The sequence below is a fragment of the Sinocyclocheilus anshuiensis genome, unplaced genomic scaffold (genome assembly GCF_001515605.1).
Source record: "Sinocyclocheilus anshuiensis isolate Anshui unplaced genomic scaffold, SAMN03320099.WGS_v1.1 scaffold819, whole genome shotgun sequence".
Classification (NCBI taxonomy): Eukaryota; Metazoa; Chordata; class Actinopteri; order Cypriniformes; family Cyprinidae; genus Sinocyclocheilus; species Sinocyclocheilus anshuiensis.
Genome location: NW_015548238.1, coordinates 138,748 through 149,392, shown reverse-complemented (window position 1 = coordinate 149,392; position 10,645 = coordinate 138,748). Strand labels below are relative to the sequence as shown.

The following is a 10,645-nucleotide window of genomic DNA, read 5'->3' as shown; positions in this document are numbered from 1 at the left end:
CTGAATGAATGGATGGATGATGAATCGATTTAGCCGAAACACGTGCTCATGCTTGTGCCCGTACTCTCATGGACCAATCTCTTATGCTCATTTGTCTAATCGATCTCTTGTCTTGTGTTCAAGAGAACGCCAGATTCAATTTCTTTCATGCCTTTTATCAGTAGCAAACCTAAGCCACGGATAATAGTCTTACAGAAGCTTTCAGGAAGTCATTATCTGCATTCACACACACACACACACACACACACACACACACATCACAGATCTGTGAGGAGGGACGATCTGGCATTAGTTTAACATTCATTCCTGAAGTGCTCATTTTCCTTTGTGTATAAACACAGATTAAATGTTTGGCCGGTTGAATGTAAGGTTATATTTGAAGAAGTCACAGCTTTTCCATCATGACATAGTAGCTGCTGTATGTGGGTGAGCAGAAAGCAGGACAGTGGTGTCAGTTGATGGAGAGAAGGCACTTTACAGCACCCCGACACGATTTCCCTTTGAGGTTAATGAAAAAGAAGACGTGAAGATCAAAAACAAGAGTCTGTTGTATGCTTGTTTCATGTTTTTTTCTTTTTAACAAACTTCTGCTGAACAGTTAATACTTTTCAACGTGCGAGTACAAAAAAATTCTTCTTGTGAGACTAGTTGTCAGTAAGGGCTATATATTCAATATATGTTTAATATATGCACAGGCAAAGTAGGCTAATCAAATGAGTCTGCATGGTGTCCCACACAATTGATGAAATCAGGCTGGGTCACAAAGAGCATTTCTGATTCTGATAAAAAAAGGAGAAGAAGATGAGACAGGCAGCTCCTTTAAACTTTTTTCTTTTCTTTTTTTTTGTTGAGGCTGGAACAGAGACGGTGTGTTTCTCACGACACCTCGTTCACTGATAATAGGAACATTCTGTGCATGCTTTTCCAAAACACCTTTAATGACTAATAGAAAATGATTCACTTTTCAGGAGCTGAGGGTTTTCTCCTTCTAATTGAGCTTTTTAGCGTTATGTTAGACAATTCAAAAGGAGAACATGACTGCTCGAAAATGCCATGAAGTGCATTGTAACATTTCCAGCATGGCATTCATCGCTCCCTGTGGTGACACGCAAACACTATTTAGTGCAATTTTCCTTTGCAATGTGAAATGTGTAATTTTACACACTTAAGACTTACCACTCCCAAAAATGATTCATTCTCTATAGTTCATATTAAGACATCTTGAAATGCATGCTTATACATCACGTTATTACTATTGTGTACTGTTTAAGCAGGCCGCTCCACTGCAGCAGAAACCAACCAATGCACAGATTCTGTACTGGTTTTATAACACTTGTTTAACAGACAGTGTATAAATGACAAAGCTACCTTTGTGTCAGATCAGCATTGGTTATGTAAAAGCATCAGATGTGTTTTCACACATTATTTTATGTATTCTCAGTAGAGTTGTGGTTGCATCAGCTCCACAGTTCTGTCAGGAGAACAGTATGTTCAGCAGCAGGAATGGTGCGAGGAGTGGCTGACATTTGTGAAAACACAACGAGCTTGGAGATAATTTCAAAACCACAAACTGTAAATTTAGAATACGAGATTAGGTTTTCTGAACAAGACACTAAATATAACAAGATCTGCATCTAATCTCCTCGTTTATATGGCTATTGTGCTTACAATCTAGTTATTTGCATGACAACCTTCTGATTAATAATAATGAAGGCATTTAAAGCTCATGCATAAGAGATTAGCTCCTTAACTGGGTCAGTCTCCTTTTCATTGGAAGAAATGGATGCCTGAGCCACTAAAACACCCGGTTAATATTTCTCTGTAAGGCCACTGAAACGCAAACAGAGCTGATGATCCTGCATGCAGATCCAATCATTAAATGTCTTTGTACTCAAACTCCAGGAAGGAGGAAAACATCAGAAAACACACAAATCTGTCATGTAATGTCTCGATTCATTTATGTTTGTTTGAAACAAGATGACACAAGGCAAAGAAAGTCACTAAACTGAGGGCTTTTCTCCCTCATCTTCTATGAAATCCTTGTCAGAAAGTCTTCAACAGGGTATAAACAAGCCAAGATTACGCTATCACACACACATCAGCTAAAAAAGTACTGCCATAGTCTGTCATACAGTTATTTTAAAGGAAACTGCCCATAGTATGCACTGACTGTGAGCTCTTTTGGTCCCTCTTAATAAATACATTATATATATACTGTATGTATACATGTATATATGTTTGCACACACACACACACACACAGGTTTGTTTTTGTGAAAAGTGGGGACATCCCATAGGCGTAATGGTTTTTATACTGTACAGACCGTATATTCTATTGCCCTACACCAACCCTACCCCTAAACCTACCCCTCACAGGAAACTTTGTGCTATTTCAGATTTTCAATACACTCCATTCTGTGTGATTTATAAGCATTTTGAAAAGTGGGGACATGGGGTAATGTCCTGAAAAGGCACCTTCTCCTTGTAATACCTATGTCATACCTTTGTCATTATACAAATTTATGTCCTCATTTGTCACAAAAACGAGCGCACACACACACACTTGTTCCATCTGAGGAACCCTAAATCATTTCATTTTTTATAGTGAGTATTTCAGATTGTGGACATCAGTCTGCCTTGATTGTCCCCTTTTCCACCCCCTAATCAAATGCGGAAGAATTGAAGTTACAAATTTCCTCCTCAAGATTCACAGCACCATCTAGTGTTTTGTCACAGTACTATTTAAAATCAGAGACGCTTTCTTTTACTATCAACAGCCCAGTTCAGAATAATCTATTGTTATACAATTATAGAAAGAAATAAAGAAAGTCATAACAAATTATAAATTTCACAAACATGTCATCAAAAAAGATGACAGTAACTCTAGCTATAATGGCAATGCTCTGCATACTTTGTGTTTAGTTATTGATAGTGAATGCAGTCAGGCTGAATAATCTACATCAAACAGAGCATTTCAGATATGCACTGCAACTGTCAGGCTGTGTGTCAAAGGTGAAGTGTGCTTAGAGTCGTTTTGCTTTTGGCTTAACGATGATATTTTTACACCTGACCTCAAATTTCTATCATGTGCCCTTACAGCTGTCCTGAGTCAGAAGCACATTGATTGCCTTCCTCAGATGCCATTAGCAGGAGGTCGGCCTGGAGAAATCTCTGTCGGGTAAGGTCAAGAAGCTAATGCAAGGGAATAAGAAAAATATCACTCATATTTATTCTGTGGCAGGACCTTAAACAGGCAGTGACAACCCTACAATGGGGCTAAACTGTGTGGAGGGCCAAAATACTACCATAGCGCTGTGAAAGACGGTAAAGGTGGCACAACCAGATTTTACATTAAATGGGAAAATTTGTTTTTCACATGGGTGATAGGTGTTGGATAGCTTTTTTGCTCCATTCAAAATAAATAAATAAAAGCTGTATTTACTCAGGTTGCCTTACTCATGTTTAGTATGAAATACACACAGAAAAACAGAAGAAATCAGGCTGAGGGCAAACACTTTTTCACAGCACTGTATATGGCATCTCTAGTGAAGAGTCAAATGAAATGCACCAGGCTATCTTCACACTCTCTGGGGACCGTCAATTTGTACGTCTGGCAGGTCAGTTTATAATTAGACCCACCATTGTTGTCCCAGTACTCAAATCCTCTGACCCGGTAGCAGATGGCGAACTGTAGCATGGCACCTGGCTGCATGATGAAAGGTGGGACAGGCAGATGAAAACGAAACATATCGGACTCTGGATCGGGCCGATCTCTGTGAACGGTGGAGATCCAGCTCGCTTTACTCTCCGCGCTGCACTTCCAGTCGGTAAACGAGTATCGTACCGTAACCTCTTTCTCATAGGCCAAGTTCAGCACTTGCACAGTTCCGATAATTCCCAGCTCAGAGCAAAACACCTGCTCCAGGCAAACTCGCTGCTGGCACAAGCGCTTGAGGAAACCAGCCTCGGCACGCATGTTGTCAGGGAAGGATGGCTGGAAGTAGGGTAGAGAGAGCTCCAGCTTCTTCTTGGAGGCCAGCTCAGAGCTTGCCAGCAGTCTTGTGATGACGTGGACCGGCACCAATGGGTCCTCGCTGGCCTTGAAGAACTTCACATCTTCCAGTTCCAACCCTAACGAATCTACGAAGCGGACCTGCACGTTCCTGCAGGTGTGCTCTTCTGTGGAGGACGAGAGGGATTTAGCCCGTCTCCTCATGATGGGTTTTGGCTCGGGCTCACACGACTGCCTATGCCGGACGACGGGCTCCTGAGGAGGACCTAGTTTTGGGCTGGGTGGCCGTATTGCCACAGGGGTCCTTTGTTGGGGTGGTTTGGGATTGTAGATGTCCCGAAGATGAAAGGTCTTGACGGGTCTAGATACTTCACTAAAGCCACTTGTGAACTGCAAGGCAGGTCCTGATCCAGGCGGATGTGATTCCATTCTCTCTGTGCTTTCTGTTAGCAAAAATTGCGAACACACAAAGTCACACTTGAAAATATGTGAGTGTATTCGCCAACTAGCATCTTTTTGCTCTTTTGCCAAAGACATTTTTACAAACTATGGACCACTAATATCTGACAACCATAAAGTGTCACTAAATTTGGAACCGTTTTATCATTTCCAACCTAACAAACCTCCTCATTTGTGAAATGATTTGCTTTGTTAACGAAAATACATTCTGACTTTTTGAAATGTTCCATGAAGTGTGCACTAGCCTATTCATTTCTTCATTACTTTATTCAGTATGTTCCACTTATACTAACGCTTAAAACATAAATGACGGACACGTCCGCTGCTGGTAGCCTTTTGGTCCGATGTATGAGACACTAACATTAATATTGACCCTGACCCATTTCTAGCCATGTTTGGGGTTTCTCTTAGATTTGACGGCCCTAGATCGTAAAGTTATTGGTTTTACTACAATCTTGGCCAGACAGGCTATTCTACTCAAGTGGAAGCCTAGCCTACTTCCCCTCCAACTCACGACAGGTGGATACAGGACATTTTCTATTGTGTTAGGCTTGAGAAATTGAGATGTTCACTCTCTGTTTCACTTAAATCCTTTTAGAAGACTTGGGATCCCTTCTTAAAGGTTGACCTTGTTCACCTCCAACTGGAAACGATCCATAACTTTCAACTATTAAAAGACTGTCTTCAGAAGGAATTTAAGTTTATTATTATTTTATTCAATTACTCATTTATTTATTTATATTTTATTCTGTTTTTCGTTCTTTGTTATTTTTATTTTTTTGTGTTTTTTTCTTCTTCAAATTTGAGTTATGTTGAGGGGTTATTTGGTTGGAAGGTTTGTAAAAGAGATGAATATGGACAGTTTCCTGTGGTTTACTGCTTTTTTTATGATGTATCCTTCTGCACTGTCATTGAAAATGCTACGAAAAATATTTGAAATAATAATAAAACATAAATGACAAAAGAAAACAAAACGCGTAACATCTTGATAGCTACATATAAATAGTAAGCATTTGATTGACAGTTCTCTTAACACGAAACTCAAGCGATACATTCAGCTTAAGGCTGTTCAGTTTTACGTCTACATCTGGCAACAGATTCTTACCTTGCTGTAAATTGTGAGGAAGAACGCCCTCGTTATGTGCAGTTAAAACGAATATACAAACAAAATATTCATTTTAAAGTGGAGAAGACCTCTTCACCCAGTGTGGTTGTAATAAAATACGCGGAGATCGAGCGCCTATGACATTTAACTACTGATCCCATGTCTCAACTACCACACCGACGATTATTATTAGACCCCCGTACATGAGATAAGACATTCTCACGTCCTGTCTGTAAACAATGCATAGCGCTCAGTCAATCTCGATGCGCGAGCATTTGTGAATAAACGCCGCGACGATCTTGACTTAAATAGCGCGTTTCAGGTTAACTGCATTCGCGTCGCTGGCTTACAGTGCACATGGGGTCTCAGACATATTACAGTATCGTGTAGGCTACACTGTGAGCCCATGACACTGTTGACTACATTTCCCACACAACAATGCGCCCTTCAGCATCCACACAGCTGGAAAACACGCCTGCGTAAATATCCTAATTTACAAGCTCCACACAATTAAGCCCATATCGATTAGTGTACTGCATGAGACAGAATCGAACAGACCGCCTAATTTGACCAATGCATCTCATTACAGACAGGCTGATCCGGTCGTCGCTGAATTATTTAGGACAGAACGGTACATATGCACCGAGGATTAAAGCGAGCAGTACGCGAGACAGTCGATTGATCGTGGGTGTAAACTTCACATGATCAAGAAAAAATGGATATGCCTTCGGATCAAAAGACTCCGTGCATGCAATAGGAGAGAATCCATCCGTTCTAGGAGATCCAGGCTGCTTTGAGGAATGCCAGAGATGGGAACGGTCTTACAGGAGCGCACTGTGCATTATAGTCAGAATAAGCTTCGTTCGTTTGATAGAACACAAACTAACCCAGTGGGACATGCACCAAGGTAAGAATAAACAACTGTAATTAAATTAAGGTCATGTTTTATTTACCTGCCAGCCAGGTCATCCATTTCTGATGAAGGAGCTTGGATAGGCTTCTTTAAAATTGGAACCAAATTTAGCTGCTTTTATTTCTGAACTGATCTTGACTAACCTGACTTTTTCACTGAAGCAAGAAAACCACAAAGGCACCTTTGCATCCACCACCGAATAATGGCATCAGCCTGTCATCTGAACCTGTGAGTACTCAACAGCAATGGTTTATGTGTACGTTATAAAAAAAAAAATGGAATAGACTAATTAAATTAAATAGATTTTGAATAGAAAGTATCATAAATTGAGCATATGATGGTAGGTGTAAGTGCTGTTTTCCTCATGTCTACAGGACTCTCAGCAAAGGTTAAGAAGGACCAGACTGGACAAAATGTTGATCATGGCGAACCCCACAGACAGGTTAGAAAAGAATTTGGCACATAGATGATTAATTGAGATAAGGGTTAACACATTTATTTATTACAGTGTTTGAGTTATGCATATTGCATTTTACTATAGCCTAATTATTATAACGAGAGAAGCAGCTACAAATTAATAAATAATAAATAAATAATGGCACACCGAGTACATGATTATTTTTGTCAATATGTGGCAACATAAAGTGTGACCAGATATTGTAAACATTTCAAAGATGTTTAAAACCTTTTCCTTTGGTTCCTTGAGGCAACACAACGCTAAGATCAAATCTCACGCAACTTCCAAAAATGGACAGAAGGAGAGGCAGCAAAGACAAAACAGCCATGGTGCAAAAGAGAGTGGTGGCAGGGGTAAAAGTTCAAGTGTAAGGCCTGTATACCCTCATCCTGTACAAGCTCAGAGAGAAGACTCGTCAGAGTGCAGACCCAAAGACGAGAGCTGTACGCTACAAAGTAAAGATGGAGAAGAGGACAGTGCCAGTGACCTCTCGGACTCTGAAAGGTATTCTGCGCTTCCCGCTCAAATCTCTCCTCCTGACCTCAACCTACGTGCAGAGGTCATAGATCCGTCTGACTTTCATGCCTCGAGACCTTCTTGTCGAAGGCACAACAAGTTCAGAGGCAGCTATCCAGATTTCTTACCGCCTCCTTTCAATTCTTGGAGTCTCCTGCAGTTAGCTGTGTACTTGAACACCGAAGGCAAGGGCATTCCTCGTCCCAAGCCCACTGGGCAGCTTGAGAGATACTTGGACCGGCTATTGCAATTGGAATGGCATCAGATCCAAACCGTACAAGAAGACAGCAGCAAAACCAACGCCCCATTACCTAAAGGTCGCAATTTGCCTCATTCGACTTCTCATCGCAGCCTCAGCTCTCCTAAATGCATCCTCCAGTGCCAGCGTGCGTTCCCTTTGGCGTTACTGTCCTCTTTTGCTAGTGCACCCACCCTTCAGCTTTCAAGCTGTACCTGCCCACATTGCCAGAATCAGTATCCCATCTTGAATGGCACATGCCGCTCTTTTGCCTACCACCACCACACAAGGTTGAGTCCACTCCTGGAGAAGAAGGGCCAGGTCTCAGGTTTGCCTAAAAGGAGCAGCAGTGAGAGCAGGGCTCATCAGCTGGAACCCAGACACCGATCTCGAGAGCACAGACTCAGCGACCCTTTGAGCGAGAGCAGCCACTTGAGGCGCATGCAGGCTATTGGTAACATTCGCAATCCGGTTGGTTCCACATACAGTGTTGACCAAGTTTCTTCTACAGCTACAACAGCCAGCAATGCCAGTATTGGTGATGTAAAAAAGAGAAGGCCAGGGCAAAGAAGTCATTCCTGTGTGGGTATGAGGGAGGTAGGCTATAGGGCACGAGGACGCAGTGAACAAAGGAAGACCTTTGATAAAACACAACAGGACCCAAAATTAGCTTGTGCTGTAAGTTCAGATGGGTTACATAGCTCAAAAGACTCTGTAACTAGTCGACTGACCCAGAGGCAAAAGCATGTTGAATTTGTCACAAAGTAACTTCAATACAGTGGCCTGGAAAATGTATGAATTTCATTGCATTAGACAAGGAAATATCAAACCAAGTGGTATATTTTCTGAGAAATTTATTGCAGTGACGTTTAGACCACTGATCCCAGTATTATTAAAGTGAATGTATGAAGAACAGTGTTGGGGAAAGTTCATTTTAAAAGTAATGCATTACAATATCGTGTTACTCCTTAAAAAAGTAACTAATTGTGTTACTTAGTTACTTTCTTATGAAAAGTAATACATTACGTTACTTTCTTATTAGTATGGTTGAATTGGATCATCGGAACATAAATGATATCTGTGTTATTTAACATATTTAATTATTGCAGGATTGCATTTCACTCTTTTATTGATTTTGCGGAATGCTGAATCTGTTTTTGTGTAAGTGAGATGAGTAAATGCATGTTCTTATTTAGTCTAGATCTACAGTAACATCATGTTCACACAGCGCTCACAACGCCTGATTTCTTTCAACATGAGGACAGGAGAGCAGTCAGTCAATACACAGGAAAACAAAGCACCTGGCCTCACTTATTTGAAAAAGTCACTCAGATATCTTCTTGTAAATTAAAAAGTAATGTGTTACTTTAATAGTTACTTGAAAAAATGAATCGGATTATGTAGCTCATGTTACTTATAACTTCTCCCCAACACTGGTCAGTTCATCAAATTAACGTGATGTTACACTAACTTTCAACAAACAGGAAGTTTCACAATACTTATCTTCATTTTCAACACATGTATTAATTGATTATTTAAAACCTAACAAACTATTATAAGATGTAAATGCCACTTGGCAGGGCTCTAGACTCATTTTTTATCACTGGTCACACTGGTGCAACTTTCTCAAATGGTTGCACCAGCGTATGATTTGGTTGCACTTTTTTTTAAATTAATTGATCTATCTATCTATCTATCTATCTATCTATCTGCATGTGAAAAATCTACGCAACGCACAAAAAACATGTAAACAACATGTAATCTACGGCTAAACAATGCACAAACAACGCATATTTGAAGTGTTGTTTACATGTTAAAATTCGCACATTTTTTATCTTCCTTGCTTTCCCTATCAGTGCGCGCGGTTCAGGTGCACATGAGCGTAAGGTGTGCGCGGCAAAAATGACGAGGAAATGATAAGGCACAGCATATGCTTTATGTTTTTGGTAATACATGTTATACATGCTAGTTGTTGTGGCTTTCATTAAGACTTATAATGAATCCATCTTTCAAGCATTCGTTTTAGTCTACGAGAGTGAAAGGTGTATAGATGTAAGCACAACAGGCCATTATCTTTTCTTGTAAAACGTGACACCAACATCGCAAAAGCAAAAGCATCCAAGTAGTGCCTTTTCCCAGATAGCACACATAGGTCTGCAAGTTGTCTGTTAAAGATTGCTTCGTCTGGAAAGCGTCTGCTGTGTTCAAACATCTGACAAGACGTCTGTAAGATGTCAGTTTTACATACATTCTAAATCATAAACATCTTAAAGACATTTTCTTTACATCTATTTGACATCTGATAGGAAATGTCCTATAGACGTATTGGATATGAGCAAACACTCATTTAATGCAGACATCAAATAGACATCTCCGTGATGAATATGTGCTATCAGGGATCTTTTGTTTTCCTGACTCGGTTCCTCCCTGTCCGCACCTGTGCTCTCGTCATCAGTTGTGTCTGAGTCTGTATGCTGGCTCGTTGGCTCATTCTTTCCACCATCATCCGTGCCCTCCACACTTTGTATTTTAAAGTAATCCCCTATCGACCTTTACATTTTTAGATGGCTTAAAGGGTTAGTTCACCCAAAAATGAAAATTAGCCCACAAATTACTCACCCTCAAGTCATCCTAGGTGTATATGACTTTCTTCTTTCAGATGAATCCAGTCGGAGTTATATTAAAAATTGTCTTTGGTCTTTCAAGCTGTTTAATGCCACTCAGCGGGTGTTGCATGCATCAGTCCAAAAGAAGTTAAATAAAAAGCGCCCATCCATAAAAAAAAAAAGTGTCTCACACGGCTCCGGGGGGTGAACAAAGGCCTTCTATAGCGAATCGACGCGTTTTTGTAAGAAAAATATCCATATTCAAAACGTAATAATCATTTAAATGTAGCTTGCGCTCACTGTTGTAAAGGGAAGCAGCTCCGGGAGGATGACGTATGAG

General features: G+C 40.5%; 2 protein-coding genes across 5 annotated transcripts in view; one reads left to right on the top strand and one right to left on the bottom strand.

The window, feature by feature from the left end:
• LOC107654797 (protein phosphatase 1 regulatory subunit 3D-like) overlaps window positions 1-5,891 on the bottom strand; it is an 18,697-nt gene extending 12,806 nt beyond the window's left edge. Inside the window, exons 1-2 of one of the 2 annotated variants that reach the window (XR_001630369.1) lie at window positions 5,576-5,891; window positions 3,244-4,454 (exon numbers count right to left, since the gene is read on the bottom strand). Coding sequence is in view for 1 of the 2 variants with exons in the window: in XM_016442051.1 (XP_016297537.1) it covers window positions 3,553-4,440 (888 nt within the window). In the remaining variant the exon portion in view is untranslated. Of the gene's footprint in view, window positions 1-3,104; window positions 4,455-5,575 lie in introns of those variants that run through there. The other variant, XM_016442051.1, reaches the window with a different exon arrangement.
• On the top strand, window positions 2,869-8,616 carry LOC107654795 (protein FAM217B-like). Of its 3 annotated transcripts, none has more exons than XM_016442049.1 (4): window positions 2,869-3,177; window positions 6,650-6,716; window positions 6,863-6,930; window positions 7,195-8,616. In XM_016442049.1, the coding sequence occupies exons 1-4, from the start codon at window positions 3,137-3,139 to the stop codon at window positions 8,465-8,467; spliced, it is 1,449 nt and encodes a 482-aa protein (XP_016297535.1). In that variant the 5' UTR covers window positions 2,869-3,136; the 3' UTR covers window positions 8,468-8,616. The 3 variants fall into 3 exon arrangements, with proteins under 3 accessions (XP_016297535.1, XP_016297536.1, XP_016297534.1); XM_016442050.1 differs by lacking the exon at window positions 2,869-3,177 and adding an exon at window positions 5,899-6,482 and having other exon boundaries at window positions 6,654-6,716; XM_016442048.1 differs by lacking the exon at window positions 2,869-3,177 and adding an exon at window positions 5,899-6,482.
• Window positions 8,617-10,645: the final 2,029 nt, after the last annotated feature.

Bases quoted from the DNA above. Each gene is read 5' to 3' on its own strand.
- LOC107654795 (XM_016442048.1), top strand. From the start codon at position 6,376: ATGCCAGAGATGGGAACGGTCTTACAGGAGCGCACTGTGCATTATAGT. The intron at 6,717-6,862 runs GTGAGTACTCAA...TCATGTCTACAG, and splicing joins TCAGCCTGTCATCTGAACCT to GACTCTCAGCAAAGGTTAAG. The intron at 6,931-7,194 runs GTTAGAAAAGAA...TGGTTCCTTGAG, and splicing joins ATGGCGAACCCCACAGACAG to GCAACACAACGCTAAGATCA.